General features: G+C 38.6%; 1 protein-coding gene across 1 annotated transcript in view; it reads right to left on the minus strand.

The window, feature by feature from the left end:
- Positions 1-14,705: 14,705 nt before the first annotated feature.
- The window catches only part of CFAP54 (cilia and flagella associated protein 54), a 299,509-nt gene continuing 290,247 nt past the window's right edge, over positions 14,706-23,967 (minus strand). The window contains exon 68 of the mRNA XM_031939791.1: positions 14,706-14,954. Coding sequence (XP_031795651.1) covers positions 14,835-14,954 — 120 coding nt within the window. The 3' untranslated portion in view covers positions 14,706-14,834. The remainder of the gene's footprint in view (positions 14,955-23,967) is intronic.

Here is a 23,967-nt window from a genome sequence, read left to right on the forward strand (position 1 = left end):
AAGCTACCCCTGGAGAGATAAGAGGGTAGATTCAGGGCAGCAGCTCCAGTGAAAAGAGGAAAGAAACTTCACAGGCCATGATCCCTCAGCTTTTCGGTAAAGGGCAGCTGGTCAGCCTCCTGTCTGCTTCCCACTGCATCTTGTCTCTGCTCCTTTGGCCCCTCTTCACAAGTCTGTGGCCTTTCCTCCCTTCTTCCCCGTTGTCCTCTCAGAGCAACTTCACAGCACAACTGAATAGTTACAGTCGATCAAAAGAAAACCAAAAGAAAAGCAGAAAAACAAAATTAAAGAGCTATTTTAGAGCTCAGCCATTCTTACTTTCCCCCTTCTCATTTGAGTGGGCAAGACAAAGTCCTTCTGCCACAGTTGCTCTGTGTGCTTTTTGCTGTAGCAGGAAGAAATTGAACAAGACAAGATTAAAAAGGAATGTCAGGAAAAGAAATAGAAGGACCCTGGAGACTCGAGATTTACACAAATGGTGAAGACTACTTATAATAATTTCTATTATTTTACCAAAAGTTTCCTCAGTCATATTGTGTAATTGCAAGTGGGTAATTTTCATGCAGGGGAGTATCATGAAGACATGTTCCCAGGTTTTCTGAGTGGGGGTCATGAGCCAAGAGAAAATCCCTTGATCTGTATCTGAGCCTTTTTTGCATCATCACTTTCTAATACAAATCATATATGCAAGGCATTTTTTAAATCAATAGGCTAACTGGCTAAGATGACAGGAAAAGATAATGATGAATGTTGGAGGGTATGTGGAAAAACTGGGGCACTGATACATTGTTGGTGGAGTTGTGAACTGATCTAACCATTCTGCAGAGCAGTAAGGAGTCATGACCAAAGGGGTATGATACTGTGCAAACCCTTTGATTCATCACTGTCTCTACTGAGCCTGTATCCCAAAGAGATCATAAAAAAGTGAAAAGGACCCATATGTACAAAAAATGTTTGTACCAGCCCTTTTTGTAGTGGCAAGGAGTTGGAAATTGAGTGGAAACTCATCAATTGGAAAATTACTGAATAAGTTATGGTATATGAATATTATCGTTTTATAAGAAACAATCAGCAGGATTATTTCAGAAAGACCTGGAGAGACTTACATGAACTGATGCTGAGTGAAATGAGCAGAACCAAGAGAATATTATACACAACAACAAGATTAGATGACGATCAATTCTGATAGACATGGCTCTTTTCAACAATGAAATGATTCAGGCCAGTTCTAAAAGTCTCGTGATGGAGTCATCTGCACCCAGAGAAAGGACTGTGGAAACCAAGTAATATTTTTACTTTTCTGTTGTTTGCTTGCATTTTGTTTTCTTTCTCATTTTCCCCCTTTTGATCTGATTTTTCTTGTTCAGAATGATAATTGTGGAAATATGTATAGAAGAATTGTACATGTTTAACTTATGTTGGATTATTTGATGTCTAGAGGAGAGGGGAGAGAGTGAAGGAGGGAGAAAAAAATTTGGAACACAAGGTTCTACAAGGATGAATGTTGAAAACTATGCAGATGTGAAAATAAAAGCTTAAAAAAGTAATATGTTAAACATGTTTTCCTATATATATATATATATATATATATATATATATATATACCTCTGGGAACCTTCAGAAATCACCTAGCATCTTATTTTATGATGGATAAAACTGAGGTCCATAAATGGAATTCTTGGGAAAAGAATTCCTATTGTTTTATACCAAATTCAAAGCATAGTTTCAAATGAAGAGGTATAATTGAGAAAAACCAGAGGCTAATGATGTTCATCATCATCCCAAGGATGATATTTTGAATGAGGGTATCACCTTTTTCTTGGCATACATATTTGACAATAGAGACAAGAAACACATTAGGAGACAAGAACTGAGTTTGTCAGGTAGGACTGATTCTTATTGTGGTAAATTGAACAATCTGACCATCTAGTTCAATTTTCTAATTCCCATGTGCTACCCAAAGATAAAACAGGCTTGCTAGAACTTCTATACAGCCACTGCTTTCACAGGAACACACAATAAGATGCTTCTCAATGAGACAATCTCAGAAAAAGAAGATACGAAGGGAGGTATCCAAAACTTAGATGTAGCAAGCAAATTTCTAAGATTTCACTTCCCATGATACTTAGGACTAAGAGGACAACATGTATTGGGAGGAAGTTCTCTAGATCACATTTCCCAGGAGACTTTACATTTGACTGCAGAATATGATGATGCCAGTTAAGGTGCACTCAGTTTAATGGGGCATACTCTAGAGATGTCAAGGTTTTAAAATAGGGTCAGTGCCAATGGGGAAAATGGAGTAAAGATAAATATTGGATAGTTCAAGTGGGTACAAGAAGAGTAAGCTCACACTTGTGGTCAGAATGGAAGGAAGGAAGGGAGAGAAGGAGGAAGGAAGGGAGGGAGGAGGGAGAGCGGGAGAGAGGGAGGGAGGGAGGAAGGGGGGAAGGAGGAAAGGAATGGAGAGAGGGAAGAAATAAGCATGTATTAAGCACATACTATGCACAGACACTTTACAATTATTATCTCATTCCATCCTTACCCTGGGAGGTGGGAGGATATCACTATCCCCATTTTACATTTAAGGAAATGGTGACAGAAAGTAATAAAGTGACTTGCCTAGACACATCTAGTAAATGTCTGAAGCCATATTTGAACTCAGTTTCTCCTACATCCTGGCCAGGCACTTCTATTCCCTCTGCCACTGAAAGAAGAGAGAGAACCACATGTTCTCATATGATTCCATTTATGTCTATGGAATTTCCAAATCCAGGAGTCAGGAAGGGTTAAAATTGCCTAGAACATCAGGTAGAGATTTCTCACCCTCATTCAGTCCTGTTTGTGTCCAATGGCTCTAAAAACTAATTTTGCAGAGGTAGTTTGGTATAACAAAGACTTGGGACCAGGAAACTTAAGATTCAAATCTCAGTCTTTCCATCTGTAGGACTGTCAGAAAATCTTATCTCTAAGCCTCTTACATATGAAGGGGAGGGGAAGGCAACAAGCCTTCATGTTGCAGACACTATGCTAAGCATTTTTTTTTTTTGACAAACTTTATCTCATATGAGGATAATGATCAGACTGAAAATGGTTTGTATAAAGCATTATAAAAGTTTGAGTGGTTATTAATTTTCCTCATTGAGTCAAGCCTAAGGGCCAAAATCAGAGCAGTGGAGTCAAGTTAGTGCAGGTTCACCCAGGTAAGGGAGGCAGGAATATCAGCCATGAGGACCCTAGCTCTCCCTGCTCAGCTGCTCTTGTTTTTCCAATTTTCAGATTTTTTCAGGCAACATGTGTTTAACAGATAAGTCTGCTTCTTCATAGAACTAGGTGGGGTTTGGGCTGGATGCAGACCTAACTCATATTTGAATACTAGCACTTTTTGTGGGGCTAGCCATATCCTTCCCATGACTGCAGTATGCCTCTAGAACTAATTGTTGTTTTGTTTTTGAAAAACAAGGACATCAGTAGGTTTTGCACATGAATGGATTGGAGTGAGGCAGACTTATGCAGAGTCATCAGCCTTGCTCTCTTTTCCAGAGTCATAGAGGGCATAATGGCAAGACAAAATCAAGAGGAGGGGCAACGACCTAGCATGCAGTGGATGACCTTGGCATCTTTGATGTCTGCCCAACCTCCACAGCTTCTGCTTCAGCCCCTTCATGGCCATTGAACAAATTGTTCTTCCTTTGCCCATTCCACTGCCTAACTCACCAGCAGTTTTAGCCCATCTGCCATGATGGTCTTACCAGGGTGTGGCCACTGTCCATGGTGCGGCCACTGTCCATGGTGCTACTTCAGATGAGAGAAGGTGGACACCAAAGCTGAGTGGGCAGCCCTGAAAGGAGCTTGACAAGCCTTCTTACCAGAGGTACTAGTCCTCCCTGAACACGCTTGTGGTATACTGAGCCTGGAGTCAGGAATACACATCTTCCTGAATTCCAATCTGGCTGCTGTGTGACCACAGACAAGTCCCTTAATCCTGTTTACCTCAGTTTCCTCCTAAAATGAGGTGGAGAAATTAATGGTAAACCACTCCAGTATCATTGTCAAGAAAACCCCAAATGGAATCACAAAGAGTTCAACATTACTGAACGGAAAAAATACCCAAATCACAAACATTATCTCGTTTGATTCTAACAACCTGGGAGTTAGGAGCTACCATTAATCCCAGTACTTGGTACAGTGAGTTGTACCTTGTAAGTGCTTAATAAATGCTGTTTCATCATTCATTCAATAGTTCATTTATATGATTATATAGACCTCCCTCAAAAACAATAAATTGTTAAGTAGGAGATCTGGGTTCTATTCTCAGTCCTAATACTATTGGCTAACTGTGTAAGTACCTGGCAAGGTATCTAACTTCCCTGGTTCCATTTTCATTCTCTGTGAAATAGCAGAGCTGAACTGACTAATTAGTCAATTCTTTTCCTGCTTTAACATTTTTGACTCTGTAAACTGACCTCCTTCCCTACTCTGAGATAGAATCAGCTACAATTTTTTTTAAAGTCATAGTTATTAAGTAATTCAAGGTTTATACACTTTCAATGTTAAGATTCCCTCTAAAACCTCCTTGTAGCATACAGGTAGCCCAGCAGTAGAAAGGGGAAAAGTGGGGACCTGGTGACTATATATCAGCCATCCAATGACCATCTCACCAACTGCATGCGGTGTTTCCAGAGTTAAAGTCTGATCATGTCACCCACTGCTCATTGGCCTCTAAATCTTATTTTTTCTGGCATCAAATTGAATTACATACTCAATAAGGGTACAGAAAATAGGAGAATGGGATATGGAAAGGGGAGGTGATAAAAGAGAGGGCATATGAGGGACCGGAATAATCAGTAACAAAACACCTTTGAGGAGGTACTGAGCAAAAGGAGAGAGAATAAATGAGGGGAAATACAATTAGCAATAGAATAGTAAAAAAAAAATTTAAAGCAAGTTTCTCTGAAGGAATATTATTGTTTTCTGGGAAATGATGATCAGGTACTCTCAGGGAAAAAAACCTGGAAAATCCTCCATGAACAAAGTGAAACATACTGTATGCAAAGTAATAGCAATGTTCTGGGGTGACCAATTGTAAATGACTTTGTAATTTTTAATCATCCATACCAACTCTGAAGGACTTAGGATAAAAAATCCTGTCCAAATCCAGAGAAGGAACTGATTATATCTGAACACAGATCAAAGTGTTCCCTATTTCTCTATCTCTCTCTTTTTAACTTAAGTTCTTCATAGCCTGGCCTTTTCCTACCTTTCCAGTCTTCTTATGGTTTACTCACCTGCCCCATACACATACACCCCTCCATGAACTTTATGATCCAACTATACAGCTTACTTGGATTTCACCAATACTCTGTCTTCTTTGTATTGGCTATCTGCCATGCCAAAATCATCTGCCCTCTCACTTCTGTCCCTTAATTTCTTTGACAACTCAAAATCTACTTTCTGCAGGTCTTTCCAGTCCTTATGGTTCTCTCCCCTGCCAAACCTTTATCTGCTTTGCATAAATAACAGTGAGCAGTTATTTTTACATTTCTCCCCCTGAGAATGTGACCTCATTGAGATCAAGGATAATAGTTGTTTTTCTTTTTATTCCTTCAGTGATTATGACAATGCTTGGCACATAGTATGCACTTAATAAACACTTGTTGACTAACAGAAATTTGTCACCAGATGGTGAGCCACTGGGAATGAATATTTTTAAGTACAGGAACTTATGAAAATTTTTCTGCTGAGATGAATAGTGTTATGCCTTTCTATGGCATAGCTAACATATAATAAAGGAATTAAGAAAATCCCAAATCAAGGGATTGGGGCAGAGGGACATATCTCATCTGAGCCAGAGAATGCAGAGCCTGAACTCAGAGAAAGGGAAGTCTAAACAAACTGAGAAGCTCCAGAGTAGGGAGAATATGGAAAAACCTAAGGGGCTGATGTTAACAATCAGAGAACTCCAAGACGAGGAATCTGTAGGAAATAGAGAAAACAAAATGCAAGACTAATGGTTGAGAAACTCTCTAAGAGCTGACATTTTATCCAAATCAGCCTGATTTCTCAAAACCCTTGTCTGAATTTGGTGACTATTTGGTGACTCCCACCATATCTCCTTCTGACTCAGCCACCTTCCTTTATCTGTTTTTCAGCATGAAGCAGAATTATAATTATCTTGGTGGAAAGAATAACCACATAACTGTTGCTAAGTCATTACAGAATGGATCATCCAACAGGGGAAATTCAACGAAACTTTGTTTTCATAAGAAGTTATTTCCTTGATTTTTTTTCCATTAGTTTCCTTAAATCTGAACTCATATAGCAACTATCTTAGTCCAGCCCTTAAATACTTCTTGAATAGATTACTATGGTCCTCTATGTCTCATGCTTCTTCTTTCATCCATCTTCCACACCGCTGCCGAAGTTTAACCATGTCACTTCCCTACTCAGTAAGTTAGTGGCTTCCTGTTCCCACTATAATCAAATAGATATATTCCTCTTTTTAAAAGCCCTTTATAATTTTACCCTACACTATCTTTCTGTTGAACATTACTTTGCTTTCCATATTCTGTGATCCAGACAAACTGATTTTTTCCTATGTTTCTTCAACCAGACACCCCATTTCCCAATTCCATGCCTTTGCAGACAGCCAGGTAGCACAGTGGAGAAAGCACTGGACTTGGGAGTCAGGAAAAATTGTGTTCAAATACAACATCAGATAATTTCTAGCTGGGTCACCCCTGGCAAGTCTGTTTCCCTCAGTTTCCTCAACTGTAAAAAGGCAAAAATACTAGAACATACCTTCCAGGTTAAGGATCAAATGAGACATTATTTGTAGGGTTCTTAAAACAATACCTGGCACATAGTAGTTACTTAATAAGTAAATGCTTGTTTCTTTCCTTTGCCTGGCTGTCTGGAATGTCTGGTATTTACTCTTTCTCCTTACAATCCACTGCTCAGATCCCTTTCTACATGAAGCCTTTCTGTTTTCTCCATCTGCTAGTGTCTTACTGCATCCAAAATTAATTTGCATCTATTTTATATTTATTTTTATTCTCTTTATATTTCACATATTCTCATATATGTGATTGCTGTCTTCCCAGTTAAGATATAAACTCCTTAGGGGTAGAGCTGCTCCTGTTTGTTTTTTTAATCTCCAATTCCTAGTATAATTCCTGGCACATAGTAGGCTCTTAAAAAAATACCCATTGGTTGATTCGATGCTTTGCCTGTGTAGCCACAGTTTCCTGAATGTAAAAGAAAACATATTAGGAATGCAGTTGGAACTTTGCTGAGCAAAAAGAAACTGAAAAAAATTGGTTACATCTGGTTGAGTGAGAGGCTTCCTTTGAGGACAAAATTCCATCAAATTTAATGGAATCAATCTATTGAATTTCAACCAGGTAGAAAATTTCAAAGGAAAGGTGTTGGGTCCTTTGCACAATATCCACATTTGGGCATAAAAACTAAAGAGGTGTTTCACTGAATCTGTTTTTAACTGAGTGCATTTCACGCTAAAACTATTAAACACAACTAGTTTTAAATCTCTCTGAAATGAGGGATAGCACAAGAAGCAATTTATTTGCTATTAAATTTATATTGTCTGTCTGGTGTAGAAGAGACCAGCCGATCATAGTAACATTTTGATCCCTCTTAACCCAGTTTTTTTAACTAATGAATTCAATTTGAAGAAAACTGTTGTTACAGAAGCTTTCTTCTTGATCTCGCCAAGAATTTGAAATATTTCTGCATCTGTGACATACACCCCCCCTCCCCACCAGAATCTGTTGCTATGGAAATTTTGATGTTAAATTTTCAACTCAGAAAGGCAAAAGCAAGAATCAAGTCATGTTCAAGGAAAGTTCTTCCTTGATATTTTCTTTTAAATGTTAAAAATGTATAAAAGGTGGTTTATCCTTACAGGTGTCCTCATTGTGCATGATAGATATGCTTCTGAAAGGTTCTGTATGAAACTAATTTTTGCAAATTGAATGATATTTAAATTCAGTTGAGAAAATGGCTATTTAGAGGAAGCCAACAGGGAATCCTTTTGTGAAGTAAATAGCAGTTTTTAAAATGTAATAATCACAACCTATTTATCTAAACTAGGGTGTCTGATTATAGGCTGTAAGTGCAGAACCGAGGGAAGGTAAAATCATTGATGCCAGAGAACAATTTATGGGTTGTTTTGCTCTTGAAGAAGGCATAGCTATGTCTTCATAGCTCACCCATCTGCTGCATGAATCAGTATTTAGGCCTGTTTCTGAGGATCATCAACTTATGATTTAAGTCCTAGGATGGGGAAGGGGTAAGAGATCAAGGGATATATCCAGAGTCTTTAATCAGACTAGAAATGTTTAGCCTATAGAAAATGTTTGGGGGAGAGAGAGGGCAAGGAGAAAAGGGAGAATTGAAGAATAGAACAAAAGCTGTTTTCAAGTCTGAAAGGCTTAGACTAATTATACTTGGTCCCCAAATGTAGATGGGGGAACAGTGAGTGGCAGTTGCCAAATAGGAGATTTAGGCTCAGTATTTTATTTGGTAAAAATTAGAGCCATCCTGAAGTAGAATTAACTAGTAAGTTCCCTACTATGAGTTGGTAAATAAGAAATATTTTTTAAGGAATGAATAGTATAGCTTGATAAATATGTATTATAGGAGCATTGATTTAAGATCAAAGGATCTGAGTTTATAATAGAGAAAAGGTGTTGAGTATGGAAGGAGAGTGGGGTTCAAATCCCATCTAGAGTGCTTCCCAACCACATGATTGTAACAAGTTATTTAACTTCTTTAAGCCTCAATTCCCTCATCTCTAAAATGATGGGGTTACAATACTTCTGTTTGAGGATTTTCCCATCTCTAGAATTACAAAGATATTGGATGGTCTTTAGAGGTGGGATAATCATTATTTTGATGACAACAGAGTTGTGGATCAAGAACAATTAAAATTTTATGGACTCCAACATCCTTTCTGGTCCTGAAATTCTGTGTATTTTAGATTTTGCTCAGGATCAAATAATATTAAGATGCATGCCCTAAAGGGCAGCCCAGTAGATAGAGTGCTAGGGTTGGAGTCAAGAAGACCTGTGTTCTAATACAATGACCCTGGACATGTCACTTAACCCTGTTTGCCTCAGTTTCCTCATCCATAAAATGAACTGAAGAAGAAAATGGCAAACCATTCCAGTGTCTTTGCCAAAACAAACAAACAAACAAACAAAAAACAAATGGGATCATGAAGGGTCAGACTTGGCTAAAAAAACCTGAATAACAACAAAGTATATACCATGAATGAGCTTTTCAATGAGAACTAAATAACTTGATATTTAATTCTCAAATTTAGAGTTATATGACATAGTTTTAAATCCCAGGCCCATAATTCACCATTTTTTTTGTGACTTCGAGCAAATAACAAACAATAAAATTATCATTATCTAGAATATGTTATTTCATTTTGTATTCACAACCCCCCTTATTATCTCCATTATACAGTTGACTTAACTGAATCAAACAGACATTAAGTCTATTTGACTGGGGTCACACAACTAGTAGTACTCAGGTCTTCCTGCCTCAAAGTCTGAAACTCTATCCAAATTACTTTTCCTTTCTAGACCTCAGTTTCTCATTTTCAAAATGAGTGAGAAAAGATGATTTCTAAAGTCTTTTTCAGCTCCAAATCTGTGATCTTAAAATCTTTTTGGTAAATTCTGATTTTTACTCTGTAGTCGGATTTCTAAATGATTTTGACATTTCAATATGTCCCAATAGGTAAAACTGAATTTTAAGGGAATCTCCAATTCCAGATGGATCAAAGTGAATCACCAAAAATATATTAAATGGTTAGTGTAAGGCACTCTCCACCTTTCTAAGAAATGCAAGAATCATAATGGCTAAAATTTTCCTAGTGCTTTAGCAATAGTGTCTCACGTAGCCTTCCTATTTTATCTGTAGTAGAGGCCACATGTATTTTTCTACTTATTTTGCTACTGAGCAAGCTAAAGCTGAGAGATGAAGTGGTTCATAGTTAGTACACATCAGAAGTGATTTTCAAATTTAAGTTTCTGTTACCTTCAGGTGGTATTTTGTTCATGGGAGACAACTTATGATTTAAAGCCTAAGGTGGGGAAGGGGCAAGAGATTAAGAGATATACAGAGCCTTTAATCAGACCAGAAATCTTAAGAGTGTTATGTAATCGTTAGCTATGATTATTATTTTGGTGTTGGGATAATCCTAGGACAGAAGTAGCATAAGCAGTCATTATATAAAAATATGCTGAAAGAGGGTGTCAATGCTCCCATTCAAAGCTCAAGGACTGCAATAGAGACATTGATGGTTTTCCGATGATCCAATCCAGAAAAATATAATAGAAGGAATAGAAGGTTTGACTCCTCACTGCTAAATATCCATAAGTATTTATTAAGTACCTACTATGTGTCAGATACTGTGCAAGACGCTGAGGATACAAGTACCAAAAAAATGAAACAATTCCTACTCACCAGAAATTTATATTCTCATGAAGGAGACAACAAGGACATAAGGATAGACAGAATAAATGGAAATATATATAAGGATATTCAGAATAAATATAAAATATAAATCAATATACCACTAACCACAAAGTAATTAAACACAGCTTAGTTTGAGAAAGGTAGAATATCAGAAGTTACTAGGATCAAGATAGGCTGGTCTCCTCAAGTTGAAAAGTCCCTGGCTGTGGAGCTGATGCCAGTCACATAACCACAGGACTGATCATTTTTTATGCAGAGAGTTTTGGGGTGGTACTAAATGGCAGCACCATCATGGACCAGGTGCCAGTTGATATGGGTCTGAATTCTAGTTGTTACTTGGGTGACTTTGGACACATCACTTACCCATTCACCTCCACCCTGAGAAATCCCTGTTTGTTCATTGATAAAATGAAACAAGGGGATGAGAGTGGGTGATTTCTAAGATTCTAAATCTCCACAGGCTGTTGAAGGGTAGATCGATCTCCCAACCAATGAGTGTCATTTCATTAAAGGCTTTCATCTGCAACTCCAGGCATAAGTTTCTGAGTACTGGGTATTTGATTTAAAAAAAACCTGAAAACTAAGAGCTGTATATAAATATAAACAAAAGGAAGATAGTCTTTTTTTTTCTCAAAATACTAGCCTGGGTTGTGAGCAAAGATTGTTACAAGAAATTGCTCTCTGTAGGACCAAAAATTTGGATTTCCATGACCTGCCTATCACTTACGCTGACTTTTCTCTTCTCTTCTTTGATCCCCTTTTCTTCCTTCCTATCTCTGCTTTTTGTGTGGCTGTGACTGGACTCCCTATCTCAGCCAGACTGGAAGTACTCTTATTTAGGGGTGAACTCCCACTATCAGCACAGAAGCTTTAACTCATTCTTTTTCTGGCTGGTTTGTCCCTGCCTTTTAGGCAGCCTGGTCTCCCCAGTCCTGGTCCCCACCTCTCTAGTGCAGACACATGCTGACCTTTAGTTCCATTGCAGCTCAAGTGGACAAGATGGTTCAAGAACTTTTGAACTCAAGCTGCCCATCAGCCTTCCTAGTAGTGAGGATCCTAGACATGTCACCAGGCCCAGTTATTATCTTGTGTTTTAATTGAAATAAATATAAAAAGTCTGCAAAACACACTCAGATACTATGTTGTTCATAGTGTTTTGCCATGTCCAACTCTACAATGCTATTTGGAGTTTTCTTGGCAAAAATACTGGAGTGGTTTGCTATTTCCTTCTGCAGCTCATTTTACAGATGAGGAAACTGAGGCAAGGAGGATTAAGTGACTTGCCCAGTATCACGAGGCTAGTAAGTGTCTGGGGCTGAATTTGAGTTATCCTGACTCCAGGTCCAGCACTCTACTCATTGTGCCATTTTGCTGCCAGATACTATATGTCAGATGAGAAAAGTTTGCTATAAATCAGTTCATATAGAAAGATATTTTCTTTAAAGCATTTATACACACACAGAGTCAAATCTCTAAAAATAGTTCTGAAAATAAACACCTTTCTCTTCTGGGTGGATCTTCTATATTCTCCTTTTTTGTACCTGAGCCCAGTTCCACATCATTTCCTCACACCTAAATCACCACTTTCCACTGAAAGTTTCAGACTTAACAAGCTGTGAGTTTGCATCTTCTTTTAGCAGAGACGGGGGATTTCTGGAATGAAAACTCAAAGAGAGAAAGCTGTGAAGGCAGAAGTCTGGCACAAGGGTTAAAGGTCCTGTTTTCTCAGTCAAAACACCACCCCCAAATAATGGCATCCATAAGAAGAATGTACAAAGTGAATCCAGGGGACATTCTGGCACTTTAATCAGGAAAAGCTGCAAAGGGGACTTTCTCCAAAGTGAAATGTGTACACACACACACACACACACACACACACATACACACACATATGCAGGAGAGACAGAGAAAGAGAAAGACAGAAACACACAGAGATGGAGAGAGAGAGAGAAAGAAATAAGAGGAGGTAGGGAGGGAGGGAGAGGAAGTGAAAGGGAGAAAAGAGAGAGAGAGAGAGAGAGAGAGAGAGAGAGAGAGAGAGAGAGAGAGACAGACAACTCCAACCTGTGACTTTTACAAAACCTCCACAAGCAGCAAAGGCAAGTTTCATAAAACTGAGATTTGGTATCCCTCTAGCCAACCCACACAGATGGCAACATCAGTGGTTATCTCAGTCACGGCTCTGGAACTGGAAAGGACCTTGTGGGCCCTAGTCCAACCTGGTAAAGAAACTGAGACCTGGGAGGGCAAGCTCATAGTGGTAAATTCTCAGAGACTGGATTGGAACCCGGGCCCTCTGGTTCAAAAACCTGACATACTTTCCAATATACTAAGGTTTCAATTATATCTTCTGCTCTCTAATCTTATTCAACTTCTTGTGCTGCTATAACAGAACAACAGTGTGAGGGCAAGAAGTGTCCCAATTCTACTTGTTGCATTCCTTATAAAGCCCCATGAAATGATTTCTAGTGCCCTCACACTCAAAAAGTATCCAATTAATTTGAGATCAAAGGGCTCATATGCCATAAGCTCTTAATAGCCGGCCACAACAGACATTGAATTGCTCCAAATAGTTTATGCAAGATAAGATAGACACATCCTTATTGATAGAAAATCTCTGTGTGTGTCTCTCTCCTGTCTGTCTGTCTGTCTCCTATCTCTCTCTCTCTCTCTCTCTCTCTCTCTCTCTCTCTCTCTCTCTGTCTCTGTCTCTCTCTCTCTCTCTCTGTCTCTGTCTCTGTCTCTCTCTCTCTCTGTCTCTGTCTCTTCTCTCTCTCTTCTCTCTCTGTCTCTCTCTCTCTCTCTCTCTGTCTCTCTCTCTCTCTGTCTCTGTCTCTCTCTGTGTCTCTGTCTGTCTCTCTCTCTTTCTCTGTCTCTCTCTCTCTCCTGTCTCTTCTCTCTCTCCTGTCTCTCTCTCTCTTTTTCTGTTTCTCTGTCTCTTTCTTTTATCTCCCTGTCTCTCTGTCTCTCTCTCTCAGATATTAAAATATATTATATATATATATATATATATATATATATATGCATATAGTCCCGAGGATAGCCAGTAAACGAAAGGTTCTAATTTAAGCAGAAAATTCTCCTTCTAAAATTTCCCAGGAAACTGGCATTTGATAGAAATGATTGGCATGTAATATTAGTCAACCTTTATTCCTGTGTATATAATCTCACTTGTATACATGAGATGTTCTACCCCTAATTTTCATATAATTAAATTTTCCTTATCTAGAAATGCAAATAATTTTAAAGTGTTTTTAACCACTTATATTCAACATGACCTTCAACTAATTGATGGCATGGAGAGCTTGATCACCACCCACACTGTTGAAAAGCATCCAGATCCTGATTAGTGCCAGTTGCAACAGGACACTGTGGAAAGATCACTGCATTTGATGTTAAAAGACCTGGATTTGAAATCTGGCTGCCTGACTCACTATTTAGGTGATCTTACAGGAGCCTTTTCTCTACGTTTCAGTTTTCAAGTCTATAAAATGAAGGGGTTGAATTAGGTGACTTTAAAAGCCCTCCTAGAGCTTGTACAAGTAGAATCTGGGACTGTAAAAGGGGAAGGATCTCTTGTCCTTCTGAAAACATGGACTTGTCACACCCAGGCTCAGGACTCCAACAGCCCATCCAAAGCGGGTGAGAAGCCCACTTAGAGTAGTAGCACTGTAGCATATGGACATCATAAGCTGGAAATCCACAAAGAATCGGGGTAAGTGTTGTCACTTAGAGCCTGGCTGCCGCTGATCAGAAGAGAAACTGGACTGTGAGGGCTTATAAGGAAAACCAAGTAAATCCTAGAAAAAAGCTCCCAATATTTTACTCCTCCACACACATGTAATGGCAGAGATACCTTTCCCTCCTCCTAGTTCTACAGACAAGTAGATACAGCAAATAGAAATGACCTCAACCTTAAGACGTAGTTAGTTTTTGTGTGGCTCTTTGTGGTATGGCTGTGAATTTATCTTCATCATAAATCCTCATAAATACATAAGACAAAAATAGTTCCATTGTGGAGCTTTTCTAGGACCCTTTTTTTCCCCAGGAGTCCTTTTTTTGGAGGGAGGTGTAGCTTTAAAAGTAGCTTTGGAATTTAAAGCAAAATATAAAGTAATTAAAGTCTATTTTCTGAAATGAGATTTTTAAGAACTCACTGCTTTGCATTATTAAAGAATAAAAAGCATAAATTTTGTAAAAAGGAAGACACCCTTTATTTTGTTTTTTTTAATAGCAAAACCATAATAACCATAATTTTAAGCTAATTTGAACAAAACACTATTGAATTTTCTTCATCCTTGTAAAGATTGCAATATAAAGAGTGCTTATTTCAGAAGAGCTGTAATCCACTTGAAAATGTCTTCTGACTTTAAGACACAGCCGTTAGAGGGATCAAAAAGCATCTCCAGCTTCATTACTGTGGACAAAGTTGCCTCAGATGGTAGCTGGAAAAGACAGAAATGGGTTCCTTAAAGAAATGACTTTTAAAATGTTTACCAAATTAGACTCTCCCAAATGCCAAAATATCAGTTTCAAGTAACATTCACCTACAGCTATCCAGATCCAGTATGGATTTCTGGAATTACTAAGATTACTGGAAATATATTTATTGTGTACAGATTTATTTGTACTGATGCTGGACAGTTTCCGTTTTAGCCTACATGCCACTATCAGTGATGATACTGGAGAAGAGGGCTGTACAACATTTCCATCAGGTTGTCACAATGACACTTTCTGTTTGGGGGCTAGTAGCCCCACTTACTGAGATTTCTCTGAGCAGTACCTGACAGATGGTCATTGTTTTTGCCTCTAACTTTCACAGCTGGAGAAGGCTTGAGTTATCAACAGGGCCAGCACATGTCTAGAAGACGAACTGGACTCCCCTGGTTCCAGGCAATCGGACTCATTCATATTTCAATTATATTTGGACTCAGGCAGTTGGACTCAGTAATATTTCAATGATTATAGACATATATAAGAATTCAATAATCATAGACCTGGGAAGGGGCCTTAAAGGTATCCTCATCAATCAATAAACATTTATGAAGTACCTACTATGTTCCTGCCACTGGTCAAGAGACAGACTGCCCTCAAGAAAGGTATAATCTGATGGAGAAAATAAAATGCAAATACCCCTGTACAAACAAGAGACAGACAATATGAGGGCACCCACTGGAAATAAGCAACAGAGAAGCCTGAGAATTAAGGGAAATAGGGGAAAGCTTTCTGTAGAAGATGGGCTTTTAGCTGAGATTTGGAGGAGGAAGAGATGGGAAGGGAGAATACTCTAAGCATGGAGGGCAGACGAGGAAAATTTTCAGTCAGGAGCATAAAGTCTTGTCCAAGTAATATGTGAGGGGAAGACATTGGAAGAGATCCCATGGCTTAGTGGCTAAAAAGTCAAGAAGATCTGGATTCGAGTCCTGTCTCTCATATGTAGAAATCATGTCACCAAGGATTAATCTCTAAACCTCTCAGTGCCCCGATACAACTCTCCAAGACTGTAAGTTCCTACCAGTGGCCAGTCTGTGGCCAGTCTGTATCATTAGAGCTTCTATATCAGAAGTTTCCCACATCAATGAAATGACCAGTTCACAGACCATGTCTACATCTATCTATCTTTACACACACGTCTGTATGGGTACACATACATATCCACATGCATGTGTATATGTGGGGTGGGTTTTTAGACACTTAAAAATATGCAGTGACATTAGTCATGATCAGCAGAACTTTGCTAAATAGCCAATTACAGACTTAGAGAATATCCTCTGGACCCCAGGGTTTTAGTTCATCAAAAAAAGAATATTCCACTGTAACAAATTCTCCTAGAAGAGAAAATTTCACTAAAGTCACATTTAGGAGAATTGTGGGAAAAATGAACACAAATCTCTTACTTGATGCAATAGACAGTTTTCTCTATTTCATCTTCATGTTGTGAGATGATCAACTATGAATGACTTTGCTATTCTCAGCAACACAATGATCCGCAACTACTCTGAAGCACTTAGGATGAAAAATCTATCCATACTCAGAGAAAGAACTGATGGTGTCTGAATACAGACTGAAGCCTCCTTTATTTTTTTACTTTTTTTCTTGAGTGTTTCTTTGTTTGGGAGGAGATCTGCGTTTTCTCTCACTATGACTTTTACAGAAATGTTTTCTACAACTTCACATGGGCCTTCTCAATAGGGGTGGGAGGTACAAAGGGAGGAAGGGAAAGAATCTGGAACTCAAAGTTTTAAAAACAAATGCTAACAATTGTTTTAAAGGTAACTGGGAAAAATAAAGTATGAAACAGGTGTCACCATATGTTTCATGTTCACTGGATCATCGATTCATAACTGGAAGGGAACTTTAGAAGTCAGCTAATTAAACCTCTCTGGACGGAGTTAACTAAGCCCCATGATGTGCACCTTGCCTACAGTCCCATGGCTATTAAACGGTAGAACTCAGATTTGAACCCCAATTACAAATTCAAACTCAACTCAACTTTACTATGATGGCCTCCAAAACCAGCAATGAGTTTGTACTTGAGAGAAAGAACTGGATAACTTTAAAAGTTTTTTTTTTAAAGAGGCCAATTCACAGAAATATTTTACTAAGTAGTTCTCATCCCAGGTGGTTTAAAGTAAGTAATTCCAGGTGCATTCTGCTGAAAAAGATTATTTAGAAATCTACACCCATAGACTAACATCCCAGGTGTGACTATAATGAGGTTGATCTTTTTTTTTCTCCCACACACACCAGAATTTGTACATCCAAAAAAGTGTTGCTGTGTTCAAAACAATTACTTGAGAAGGTTTCTCTGCTCTCTCCCTCACACCACTATTTCTGTAGTGGCCCTAAACTTTTCACTAACTCTTCTTTGGAAATTGCTCTAAGGGTTAAGTTTTTGTTATTGTTTAATATTTTCCATTTTTAATTTTTAATTTTATTTTTTTGTTATGTCTGACTCTCCATGACCCCATTTGGAGTTTTCTTGGCAGAAATACTAACATGATTTGCCATTTCCTTCTCCAGCTCATTTTACAGCTAAGGAAACTGAGGCAGAGTGAAATGACTGGCCCAGAGTCATATAGCTAGGAAGTGTTGGAAACAGGATTTGAATCCAGAGAGAGAGGAGTCTTCTTGACACTAGGTCTGGGCTCTATTCACTCCACCACAAGCTATTCCTGTTGTGAGGGATATAAAGATGTAAAAGAAACAGTTCTTTTCTCAAATAACTTTACAATATAGTATTGGAGACAGATGATTGTAATGTGATAGAATATGGAAAGTGCCAAAAGAAGCATAATCAGAAGTGTTCTGGAGAGGAGAGAAAGATAACGTCCTTCTGGGAAGTTAAAGAGAAAGAATTCCAAAAGTGTTTTGAACAATAGAAGAACTGGAATGAATATACAACCTCCCAAATAAATATACAACCTCTCAAAGTGACTACATGGAAAAGATGACATTCAACAAATATTTGAGTAAAATTTCAAACCATAGGGAGATAATCTTGGGATGGCTAGATTGTCCCACTTGGCATCAGGCTAATTTGCTCGTGTATAATGCCACTGGAGTAGAAATGAGCCTTTTAACAACTCCAGTACCCTCTTAGCAGAATGAACAGTTACTAATACTCTAGAATTGTATTTTTCTCTCTATGTAAAACCAATTAAGAAAACCTGCTCTAAGCAGGGCAAATATACTTTAAGATGCCTATGATATTGCAGACTAGGTACCTTCCATTATATATACTAAGCAGAAAGAGGAGCAGGAAATTAAATGGGAGGTCAGAGGTAATTGCTTGAATTTTTGAATTTTTGAATTTTATTTATATATATTATATATATTTTAGAAATTAGAATTTTAATTAACATAATTGAAAAACAACTGAATAAAAACATGGTGGGTCTCTACCCATCCACTTTTTCCTATCCAGATCCTGAGTTCAGTGGCTTTCCCCCAAGCCTTCTCTACCCTTGTTAACAAGACCCTGGAGATTAAGAATTAGGCCAGCTCCATTATTCCCATTGTTGACAAGGCTTCAGACCCTTGGACTGCTTCAATCCCAGGACTTTCAATCACTCCAACAATTACTCAGGTAGCACCCCCGTACTGATCCCCAAGGTTCTCTAGAGCCAGCTCCTATCATCATGTCCCAGATTGCTGGGGTCGAACAGGACTCAGAATTCCACACCTGAGCCCATTCACCCACACCTTGCTAACCCTTCGGGAGCACATATTTCTCCTAAATTTTCCTGAGGATCTTCAGCTATCCAGATTCACACAGACTTACCACTGACTCACTACTCATACTGCTAGATATACCCACGAACTCATCATTCACCGAGACATGACTACCACCTACTCATGAAACTAAACTTGTAATAATCTCTGATGGGCTGAGTACAACTGCTCTCAGCGACCTGAAAATCTGTCTCCTTCTGCCAAGAAAATCAGCTTCAAGGAAAAATCCTCAACTTTCTCTTGTAGTTCCACCTGTGGAACCTTGGGCAGCCTCGTAAAGTCTATAAGACTCCCTTCTCAGAACAATATTAAGTTGCCTCCCTTCAAAACTGAAGGAAATGCTAAATTTCATTAGAAGGGAATGAAAATCAAGGTATAGTATCTTTTCTTATCCAAGTTCATGGACCTTTTGAAATATATCCATGAATTCTCTCAAGGGATCTTGATTTAAATTATTATTATTATTATTATTATTATTATTATTTTGCTGAGGCAATTGGAGTTAAGTGACTTGCCCAGGATTACACAGCCAGGAAGTGTTAAGTGTCTGAGGCCAGATTTGAACTCAGGTCCTCCTGACTTCAGGGCTGGTGCACTATCTACTGTACCACCTACCTACCCCTAAATTATTATTATTTTTAGAGAGCTGTTAAATTAATGTTTTTACATTCTAAAGCAAATCAAAATAATACTTGTAGAAAAATATGTCCTTTTTTAAAAATAGAAAAGGTTATTCACTTTAAGTCTCATGAATAAATCATGAAAAGGAAACCTTTGCAATTTCCCAGACTAGTGTCATGAAAGGAAGTTGGTTGCCCTAATTGGTATTTCTTTTTTGTTCAGTCATTGATAAAGAAGCAGTGTTGCAGAAAGGATAAATAAGATCAAGAAGGAGTGCTTTCAGTGCTCACATCTGACACATCCTGGACCCTCTCAGTGCTCCAGACAATTCTCCTCATCCAAAAGTCACAGAAAAGGAACCTATCTGCTTTGGAAGAGGGAGTTTCCTTCCCTGGGCATCTCCCATTCCAAGGAAGTCCCAATCCCAGTCCCTTTTCCCACCCAGCTAATAATCATTGAGTAGAAAGGTTCTAATACCCCTTTCAGCTCTAAAAATATAATCCTGCAAACACACACAAGTCTTAAGGAAATGAATAAATAAAAAGCATCAGGCTATTGGTTCTTGCTTATAATTTCTCAAAAAGGGGGGGGGAGACACTTAAGAATATATGATCACAAATATTTTGATTTCCCCTGACCTAATTCCCAGGGGTTTTGGACTGAATAGGGTGACTAGGGGGAGAATTTATCAGGAAAGCATCTTTGTACACATAGATTTTAAGCCAAATCCAGGAAGGACCAATAATGACAAAGAAAGATGGAAGGGGACTCAGGTGGGAAAGCCCATCTAATGGACGTGGAACCCTATAAATGACATTTTGGACATAAAATTGGAGCCAACGGTTCATAACTGCCATGTGAATCCCACATTTTGCCCATTCTCTTCAGAGGCTTTCATTTTTCAAAAGCGGATGCTCTCATTTTTTAAATGCAGGAGCCCACAGTCAATCCTTAATTTCAGTGTCAGTGGATAATATCTGTAGGGGTTTAAGGAAGGGTTCTGGCCACCATGGAGGAGGCCCTCACTTAAAGGGCTCTGATTTCCAGCAGCAAAGCCTTTCAAAAAGGAAAATATACTGTCCTCCCTCCTGGGAGTTTTGCTGGCCCATCTTTTCAATGTCCCTGGATCTTTGGACGCTTTGGAGTTTGCACAATATTTGGGATTTCTCAGTGCTTCTACTTAAAGGTGCTCATGGGGGGCTGACCATTAATTACTTAACTTATGACCATCCTGTGGTGAGCAAAGGGCCTGAAAAGATCATGAACTGGAAAAAGAGTCATCAACAGCTGTGGGCTGTGCTCCAACCTGTCACAGGAACTAGCCGGAGGACAGGCTGAACAAGGAAATAGGGAGCCAGGAACTGTGGGGTTCATGCAGCTCTTTTCATTCTCATTTCCACACACAAATAGCAATTGCCAGTGTCAACTGCAATCCCTCTTGGTGATGTGGACAACGAAAGTATATTAAACCAGGCACCTGGGGCATTTCTAGAATCCAGCAACCTTCTATTGTCCAACAAGAGCAACACCTGAATAGGTAGCGGCCGCTGACAGTTTTGTTCCCAACCTAAGGTCCTCGTGACAGTTTTGGCAGATTTAGCACTTTAAGGAAAATTCTGAAATCCTCAAGACTTGGGAATCAAAAATACTAAGCCATTTTCATCAAATATTTCAATGTAATAACTTATAGCAGGGGTGGGTGGGAGCCAAGGAGAGTGTTTTTTAAGTTTTATCATTTATACCTGGAAAATTGGCAAATGCTACAAATTGAGGCTTGGAATTATCATGTTGTTGATTGTCCAGACTTAAGAAAGTGATGGAGAAAATGTTAATAAAAATAACAATGCAAATTAAACTTAAAGGTGTGTCCTACTTAATGCTTCCCTCCCTGTCTTTTGAAATATTTATTAGCTCACTCCTGCATGTGTTTGTACTTATGGGAGAGATGGAGACTGGGAGACGTAAAGTCCTTTTTTTTTAAAGATTAAAGTCCAAATGGTTCATGTCAGGGAATTCAGTGCCAAAAATATTTAGAAAATACCCACTATTATGCTCTGGGCATTGTGCTAGGTCCTGAAGATTGCAAGGACAAACCCCGACTCTCAAACAGCTCATATTCAACTTGGGGAAAACAATACAAATAATAATGATGGTTAATATTTATACAGCACCTACCAGGCTCTGTGCTATGTGCTTTATAATTTTTATCTCATTTGATCCTCACAATAACCCTGAGGAGGAGATGCTATTATTATTCCAGGTTAGAGATGAGAAAACAGGCAAACTGAGGTTATATATAATGTGGAAGATCCTGCACAATGTCTAAGACTGGCTTTGAATTCCATGGCTGGCACTCGAACCAATAAACCCATCTAGCATTATACGAATAAGTAAATGCAAATATTTACACAGAGAAATTCAAAGTAATTTGGGCAAAGTAACTGTGGGGGAAGGTGGGAATCAGGATAGGCTATGGAAAATCTGGACTAAGATGTGAAATCTGGAGATGAACATGGAGGGAAAGGGGTGGGGGGGGACAGGGAGGTAACCAATGGGTCACCAGTGCTGTCCCGCTATTGGTTACTTCCAATTTATCCATTTTATAGCCCTTTGCTTATTGTCTCTTCGATTAAACTGTAAGCATCTTGTGGGTAAGATCTGTGTCTTGCCTTTCTCTGTATCTCCAGCACTTAGCAGAGTGTCTGGCAGATAGCAGGTGTTTAACAAATGTTCCCTGACTGCCTACCACTAGATTGGAAGCACGATGGGAAAGGGTTCAGCTGACGGAGGAGGGGAGTCTGAATTTTATGCTGGAGTTCACTGATGCTTCTGTTAGTTGGATGGAAGGTGGACTGGAGAGAGGCTCAGTAAGGGGGCTGAGGGCCTGGATGAGGTGCTTATGTGACTGGAGAGAGGAAGCTCAGTGCCTAGTGAATTAAAGGTAAAGTTCTGACTCAGCCATTCTTCAGCCTGCATCACTGCCTAACGTTCCTATTCATATACTCCTTTTTTTATTCCTTTTTTTAAATAATAACTTTTTATTTTCCAAAATACATGCAAAGGTAGTTTTCAATATTCAACCTTGCAAAATTAATTTTCTCCTTTCCTTCTCCCCACTCCCTCCCCTACACAGCAAGTAATCCAATATAGGTTAAACATCTGCAATTCTAACCATATTTCCACATTTATCGTGCTGCACAAGAAAAATCAGATCAAAAAGGAAAAAAAAATGAGAGATAAAAAAACAAGCAAGAAAACAACAACAAAGGTGAAAATACTATGCTTTGATCTACATTCAGTCTCCATAGTTCTCTCTCTGGATGGGGATGGCTCTCTCCATCACGTCTATTGAAATTGTCTTGAATAACTTCATTGTTGGAAAGAGCCAAGTCCATCCCAGTTGATTATCACATAATCTTGTTCTTGCATACCAACCAAACTGGACTAGCCTCTGTCCCTTCGGTACCACCTACCCTTCTTTTCTCATCTTCTTCCAGCTCCCTGCCTTTGCTTATGCTTTCTGCATTGCCAAAATGGACAGCCACCCCATTTCTGTCTCTTACATCCCTCCCTTCTTTGTGGGACTTTCTCTTCTATAAAAGCCTCCCTGAGACTCCAAGATGGCCTACTGGAGAAAAGCACTGATTCTGGAGTCAGTCTCTATTACTGGTATGACCCCACTTGACTGCAGTTTTCTTGGGAAAATAGGGAGTTAGACTAGAAGGTTTTTAAGATGCCTTTTAACTCTAGAACTATGATTCTATATCCTTCTAGCCTTCAAGTAGCTCTCCCCACTTATATTTCTTAAGAAATAAATATTTCTAATTTTTTTTTTTGCATTGAATTCCCTGACATGAACCGTTTGGACTAATAAATGTTTCAAAAGGAAAGAAGGAGAGAATACTTTAAATTTAATCTGCATAATTAATTTTATTTACATTTTCTCTATCACTTTCTTAAATCTAGAACTTGATAATTCTATGCCTCAATTTGTAGCATTTACCAGTTTTCAAGATATAAATGATCACACTTTTAAAAAAAGTTACCTCCTTTTGGTACTTTTCCATCTTCCCTTTTATCAGTTTTGTTTTACATATTTACATTTACATATCCCTCCTGGATTGACAGCCCCTTGAGGGCTGCCTAGTTTTATATCCTTATTATCCAGACTAATATAGTGCCTTGTACATATATAATAGACGTTTAATTTATGTTGAATTGAATAGAACATTCTTCATGGTACAGAAATGTAAATAGAGTTGCATTTATTAACTGGGATAGACATAATCTAGCAGGCAAACAAATAACTTGTTTGATATTGAAACAAAAAATGATAAATATGCTAAATGTTCTTTGCCTTGTGCAATATGAAGCTCCTTGTGAGAATGGAGATGAACTTCAGGAACCCACCCATCTGCCATTGGAGGGCACTGGGGGTGAAGAAAGGTATGGGGCTATTAAGCCATGGAAAATGAAAGGACTGGATTTTTACCTTTCTCCCTTGGTCTCCCTTATATCCTGGCTACTATATATTCATTGACTGCCTCCCCTTTCCAGACTCACTTCACAATAGGCAAACTATACCCCTCCCCATTTCCCAGC

Source organism: Sarcophilus harrisii, chromosome 5, assembly GCF_902635505.1.
Source record: "Sarcophilus harrisii chromosome 5, mSarHar1.11, whole genome shotgun sequence".
Taxonomy (NCBI): Eukaryota; Metazoa; Chordata; class Mammalia; order Dasyuromorphia; family Dasyuridae; genus Sarcophilus; species Sarcophilus harrisii.